At 30.9% G+C, this 7369-nt stretch overlaps 1 protein-coding gene across 1 annotated transcript; it reads left to right on the forward strand.

Annotated features, from left to right (window-relative positions):
* Positions 1-5505: 5505 nt before the first annotated feature.
* LOC143550346 (uncharacterized) lies at positions 5506-6305 on the forward strand. The gene is made up of 2 exons (XM_077041009.1): positions 5506-5997; positions 6105-6305. The coding sequence occupies exons 1-2, from the start codon at positions 5506-5508 to the stop codon at positions 6303-6305; spliced, it is 693 nt and encodes a 230-aa protein (XP_076897124.1).
* Positions 6306-7369: the final 1064 nt, after the last annotated feature.

Here is a 7369-nt window from a genome sequence, read left to right on the forward strand (position 1 = left end):
TCGGAACGTAAATCACTTAATGGGTTTAATTGAATTTGAAACAAAGCCAGCGGTTTTGACGGGATTAAAATACTCGTAATAGGTTGTTATACGCGTTATAAACGATGATTAAGGAGTTTTATGTGATAGATAAATGGAGTTACGAGTTTTAATTGATAAATAACGCGTGTTTTAAGGTTAATAAGGTCGCCGGAATTTCCGCCGGAGTTCCGGCCAGAAATCCATGAGGGAATTAGGGATGGTGGGCTGGGTCTTTAATTATAATAATATGATTTAAATTAATTTTACATGTTTAGTCCCTGCACTTTCAAATTCATTTAAAAGAGAAATTATAGTTTTACAACTTGGGCATTAAACTTTGAAATGCTATAAAAATGAATTGAAAGCTAAATAGATTTGGATATTTGACATATTATTGCGACTTGTTTAAATATAAACTTTAAATCCTGTAGCTTCGTTATTTTAACAAAATGAACAAGGAACGAACGAGCGATAAACCCAAATCCACATGTATATTATATTAGCGAATATTACAAAACGGCGCAATATGTCGGTTTAACGAATACGAATACAAGCCAGAATAAAAATAACGGATGACACGTAAAATACATGAATCGAACATGAGATATAAAATTATATATATATATATATGTCTATAAACGAAACCAAAAAAATTCAAAATGGGTCGGGTTTTTAGGTTTGAAAAGTAATGAATGTTACAATATATATGGTAAGGATCTTAAAAAAACACTTTGCAAATTGAGAACTTTGAGAACCATTTTGGACCACTAAAAATACTTCTAAAAAATATTTAAAAAATTATAAAAAAATGAAAATTTAAAAAAAGTAAAAAAAACCAAAATTCTTATATTTCATTCCGTTTCATAAAAAACAAATTAATTCGTATTATACCTATACACATGTGTATAATTTCATTTAATCTTTAGTTACGTAATGTACACATATGTACATTATCATTTATCTTAAATTATACATATGTGTATAAAAAAACGTGTGTACATATATGTACATATTATACATATATGTATAATTTAGCTAAACCGAGAATTTTTTTAATGAAACCGGGATGATAAATAAGAATTTTGGTTTTTTTACTTCTTTTATTTTTGTGCTTTTTTTTTGTTTTATGTTTTTTTTTTGGTTTTTTTTAGTCCAAAATGGTTCTCATGGTTCTCAATTTTCAAAAACTTCTCACACGATCCTGATCATATATATATATAGGGGAAGTATAGAATGAAAACCCACTTGAGTTGTGAAAACCCTATGTAACATCGTTTTTTTTGTTTTTTTTTGTTACACACGTAATATATGATGTAACATTTAATATAAAACATCGAAAACTAAAAAAAAGATGTTTTGCTATTTTTTAATATTTTTTTACTAATTTTTATATATGTTTTCAGGAGAGAGAAAAAGTTATATTTATATTTACATTTTTTATTCACTTTAATTGTGGAACACAAGATTTAAACTTTAATTAAAAACATGTGGTTGAGAATGAGTTTTTAGAGTTTTCACAACTCAAGTGAGTTTTTATTTTAACCTTACCCTACACACACACACACACACACACATATAGTTTTAGGATTAAGTACAAATCATTCTTAACATAAAAACAGTGAGAACCAATTTGCTGTTATTATTAGATTTGTTTTTATAAGTGTTTGTTGTTATTTTTTGTTCGTATTTGCTGATTTCGATTATGAGACGTAAGTATTTGCTGATTACATTTTGTTATTATTAGGTTTTTCTTATGATGCTATAAGAATTTACTGTTATTATTTTATTGCTAATTTTGATTCTTTTGTTGTTATTAATAGGTTTTTTCTTTGTATTATAAAACATTGCTTATGTAGATTGGTATCGTAGTTGGTATTGTTTTATACGTTCTCATTTTTGATAGATTGATATTGTTTCCTACGTTCTCATGTTAAGATGGTTTTGTACATGAACCTTCCCATACACACACACACACAAAGGGTTGGGCCACTTATGTTGGCTCCTACTCAAGAAGCGGCTGCTGCACTTAAGGTAAATTCCTAACTTGCGGCTTGCTATAGATGTCTCTATTAAGCCCCCAGAGAATGTTTGGGAAAAGAACTCAGATACGGGTGTTTCGTATGCCGATCAAATGAAAGCAAGCCTTGTTAATAATGTTCAGTTGGAATACATCCCGCCTATTATATATATATATATATATATATATATATATATATAGGGTAAGGTTAAAATGAAAACCCACTTGAGTTGTGAAAACCCGCGAAAACCCTATGTAACATCGTTTTTTTTTTTTTTTTTTTTTTTTGTTACATGTAATATATGTTGTAACATTTAATACAAAACATAGAAACATAAAAAAAAATGTTTTGCTATTTTTTAACATTTTTTACTAATTTTTATATATGTTTTCAGGAGAGAGAAAAAGTTATATTTATATTTACATTTTTTATTCTCTTTAATTGTGGACCATAAGATTTAAATATTAATTAAAAACATGTGGTTGAGAATGAGTTTCTAGAGTTTTCCAACTCAAGTGGGTTTTCATTTTATACTTAGCCTATATATATATATATAGTATTAGTATCCTTTAAGATCTCTAAAAAGTTAAGAACTTAAAGGAACTCTAAACAACCAAACAATTTTTTTTATATATTAACATTATTTGAAAGTAGTTTTATTTTTTTCTTTATATAACATTTTTGATTACATATATAAATTACAAGTTTACATTTTATAAAACATTAATTATTAAGAGTTTATTCAACTTAAGCTATTGGCTGACGCTAAGTCCAACTTAAGAAATGTACAAGTACAATTCCAAATTTTAACCTATTTTCTTACATCAATCTTTGTTCTAATGGATTCTAACCCATTTAGTTTTTGATGACATGACAAATAAAACAATAAATAAACAATTTAGTACCCCCTCTTCTTTCTCTCTCCACCACTATTACCACACTAAAACGCCACTAGACCACTCTAAACCATCACTAAACCCAGGCCCGGCCCATGGGCAGGCTGGGAGGGCACAGACCCCAGGCCCATGAAATTAAATTTTTTTTTGGTATATATATATATATATTATTTTTAGACCCATTTGTATTAAGAGGTCCATTTCTTTGAAATAATTATAACAAAACTGAAATAGCTGCAGAGTTTGATTGAATGACTGAACACGCACAGTCACGTGACTCACGTAATACCCACATAACCCACATCGGAATTCCGACCTGCGAATTGACGGTTCCGGAGCCGGCCTGCAGAGAGCTTTTGGCTTTTTTCCCACACTCCTTTCTTCATCGTTACTCCTTCTTCATAGACTAGAGACTGGCTTTTGGCTACTACTACTTTTGTACGTCACTTTCAAGTTAATATTATGATTTATGAAATTAACTTCATATTTGTTTAGTATTTGTTCAATATTTGTTTAATGTTATTAATTTGAAATCATTACGGCATTACCTTTATTTAATTAAAGTTCTTATGTTAAATAGTTTAAATGTTTAATATTTGTTAACTTTTATGAGTTTATCGGTTGGACAATTGATTATTGATAGCTAATTAGTTATGTTAATATTTGTTTTTTAGATATTATGCCTCCTAAATCTAAACACTTATCCGGTAGTCAAAAATGAAAAAAAAGAGAAAAATAGAAGAAGAGTTGAGAAATACACAAATTAAGAAGAATGTGAAGATACATATGTTTTCCCAAAAACAACCTCAAAGTTTTAATGTTAAAGAAAAAGATGTATATGTCGATGAATATCTTGAAGATGTACATGTTGATGAAGATAATCATGGTAATGTTGAAGGGCATGAAGCTAATGACAATGTGAACAAATACGCTCATGATCTTGTTAATGATAATACTTATGTGAATGAAGATGATGTTGATACTAGTATGGATGAGGATGAAATCAATGCTAATTTGGATAACGATGATGCTAATGTTCATCCGAAAATTGATATTTTTGATCCTACAACTTGGGATGGACTTAATCCTAACTTGATTAATGTTTTGGTAAAGAAAGTTCCAAAACGAGATTTGACTATTAATAGGGCCCCGCGGATATATTTGGAAGACGTTTTTCTTCAAGTTTGTATACTAGGACTCTATCAAATAGAGAGACTTGTGATAGAAGATGGTTAGTGTATTCAAAAATAGTTAACAAACTATTTTGCTTTTGTTGTAAGGTATTTAGACAAGGTCCCTCGAAAGGTTGGATGGTGATGGTTAAGGAGATTGGAAGCATGCTAGTGATAGACTTAAAGATCATGAACTTAGCTTTGAACATATGAGGAATATGCAAAGATTGTTTGAGATGCGACAAAGGTTTAATTGTAACCAAACGATTGACAAAGTAGTGCATGGCCAGTTTAATAAGGAAAGAGATTATTGAAAAGAAGTCATTTTCAGAATTATTGCACTTGCTAAGTTTCTAGCTAAGAATGGTTTAGCCTTTCGCGGTACGAATGAGAAGTTATTTTAAAAAAGTAATGGGAGTTTTTTGGGATTGATTGAGATGTTGGAAGAGTTTAACCCAATTATTAAAGAGCATGTGCGGCATATCATGAATGATGAAGTTCACGTACATTATCTTGGACACAATATCCAAAACGAGCTAATCTTTTTACTAGCTGACAGAGTTAAAATCAGAAATCATCAAGAAGATAAAGCAAGCAAAGTATTACTCTATTATACTTGATTGCACTCCAGATAAAAGTCACCAAGAACAAATGACTTTAATTGTGAGGTATGTCAATCTAAACTCTAATTCTTTAATTATTAGTTTTATTATATTGCTATGTATTTATACTATTAAAAATGTATTTAAATATTAGGTATGCCAATTTAAACTCCAAACCTGTTACCATTGAGGAATCTTTTCTTGGTTTTTTGATTGCTAATGATACAACGGGTAAAGGACTCTTTGATGTTACATGTGAAGAATTAAAAATCTCTTGGTCTTGATATCGATGATATGTGCGGCCAAGGCTATGATAATGGAGCCAACATGCAAGGAAAACATCAAGGGGTTCAAAGGAGATTCCTATGAATCCTAGAGCTTTTTATACCGCATTTGGTTGTCATAGTCTTAATCTAGTATTATGTGACATGGCTACCACGTGTACTAAAGCTGAATATTTTTTTGGAACCATACAACGGATTTACAATATCTTTGCTAATCCTACAAAGAGGTGGTAAATTTTAAAAGACAATGTTAAAGGATTGACTGTTAAGCCTTTGTGTACGACTCGTTGGGAAATTCGGGTTAAGAGTGTGAAACCTATTAGATTTCAACTATCGGATGTAAGAGAAGCTTTTCTTGAGGTTAGGGATACCGAGGGCCTAAGACAACAAGCGACGCTAATTCATTAACAAAGAATGAATTTAGTGATTTTGAATTTATAGTATCAATCATCATTTGGTATGAAGTATTATAAAACGTGAATGTGGTGAGAAAAAAGTTGCAATCCAAGGATATGAGAATTGATGATGCTATTGTTCAAGTGAAGAAGTTGATTAATTACTTCAAGAAATATAGAGAAGTGTGGTTGTCTAAGGCAATCAATGAAGCTAAGGAAATTGCAATTGAACTGGGTGTTGATCCAATATTCAATCAAAGGCGTCCGATTCGAAGGAAAAAACAATTTGGGGAGACTTCTAATGCAGAAGTTGTTTTATTTTCAGTGAAGGAGGATTTTAGAGTCAATTACTTTTTATGTATTGTTGATCAAGCGATTTCATCTCTTGAAAAAAGATTTGAACAGTACCAACAATACGAAAAACTATTTGGTTTTTTGTTTCCTAAAAAGTTGATGGAACTTGGAGAAAAAGATCTTAAATCGTATTGTTATTCTCTTCAAGATGCATTGAAGAATGGTGAAGAATCTGATATTGATGCTGAAGAACTTTTTGGAAAGTTGAAGTTGTTTGATACCTTTTTACCTAGTGATGCTATAAGCCCTTTAGATGTTTTAAACAATCTGAAATAGGTCCGTTTATACTAATGCAATATTTTATTATTTTTTTACCTTGCCAATTTTTTAATTCTTTTGATGCTTTAACTAATATGAAAGAGGTGGATTCTTACCCTAATGCATTAGTTGCATATAGAGTGTTGTTGACTATTCCGGTAACAGTGGCATCAGTAGAACGAAGTTTTTCAAAGTTGAAGTTGTTGAAGACATATTTACGATCATCAATGTCCCAAGAAAGACTTAATGGATTGGCGATTACTGTTATTGAAAATGATGTTTTAGAGACCATGGATTACAAATAGTTAATCGAGGGCTTTTCTTTCAAAAATACCAAAAGAGCATCACGATTCGTTTAAGTACTTTTTTTTAGATCATTTTGCTAAAAAACCTTTTGCTTTGTATTTTAGGGCCTTTTCTTTTTTATGTCCCGGGCCTTGTTTTTTTTTTTTTTGTATTCTCAGAGACGGTCCTGTAAGAGATGAAACCATAAAGGGAGAGAGATCGATCTAAATGGTGAGGGGAGTGTTTAAAGTCGCCGCAGGTTTCTATAGTTATGATGGTTCAGGTCGGTAGTGGTGGCGGCTGTGGTTTGGGTCGTGGTGGGCTAGGGTGGTTTAGTAGTAGTAGCGCGCACACACACACACACACCCACAAACACACAGACACACACACACACACACACACATATAGAAAAGGGTTCAAATAAAAATAAGTAGTCTTCTAGGAATGGTAAGAACTAATAGATTTTTGACATATGGCATTAAAAATTATGATTCAAGAATAATTCTAGAAAACTATGACGGTTATAATGGTGAAAGAGTTATACTATGAAAGTATGTCGGTTTTTAGTAATTTTAAATCTCAGCCATTGATTAACATGATCCAATGGCTATGATTTATTCCTAGCCTTCCAAGGAAACAACTTATTTTTAGTATAATACTCCCCTATATATATATAAATGTGTGTGTGTGTGTTATAGGAAGATACACGTAAGCGCCCACACAAGGAGCTAACAACTAATTTTTTTCCAAGTCATCAAATGATCAAGATGCCGTGGTATAATAAAAAATTAAGTAATTATGAGTCTTAAATACCTATACAATTATGGGCAAGTAAAGTGTCGAACCAAGAGGCGTAAGTGGTCAGTGTGCAGTATAAATGATTTTTAACATTATGAAGATTATTATATTATGAAGATTTAGTTGAGTTCTGATCACACTAGCTGTCACACCCTCAATTCCTGACTAACGAGGTTTTACCACGAGGCGCGCGACTTATTAGGATCTAGCTTTTCATACTGAAACAACCATTTATTAATGTAAAAACTCCATGTCTTACTCATTAATTCGAGAAAGTATTATTACA

The sequence above is a fragment of the Bidens hawaiensis genome, unplaced genomic scaffold (genome assembly GCF_021521415.1).
Source record: "Bidens hawaiensis isolate Kalapana, Puna unplaced genomic scaffold, B.hawaiensis_p1.1 tig00016014_1, whole genome shotgun sequence".
NCBI classification, from domain to species: Eukaryota; Viridiplantae; Streptophyta; class Magnoliopsida; order Asterales; family Asteraceae; genus Bidens; species Bidens hawaiensis.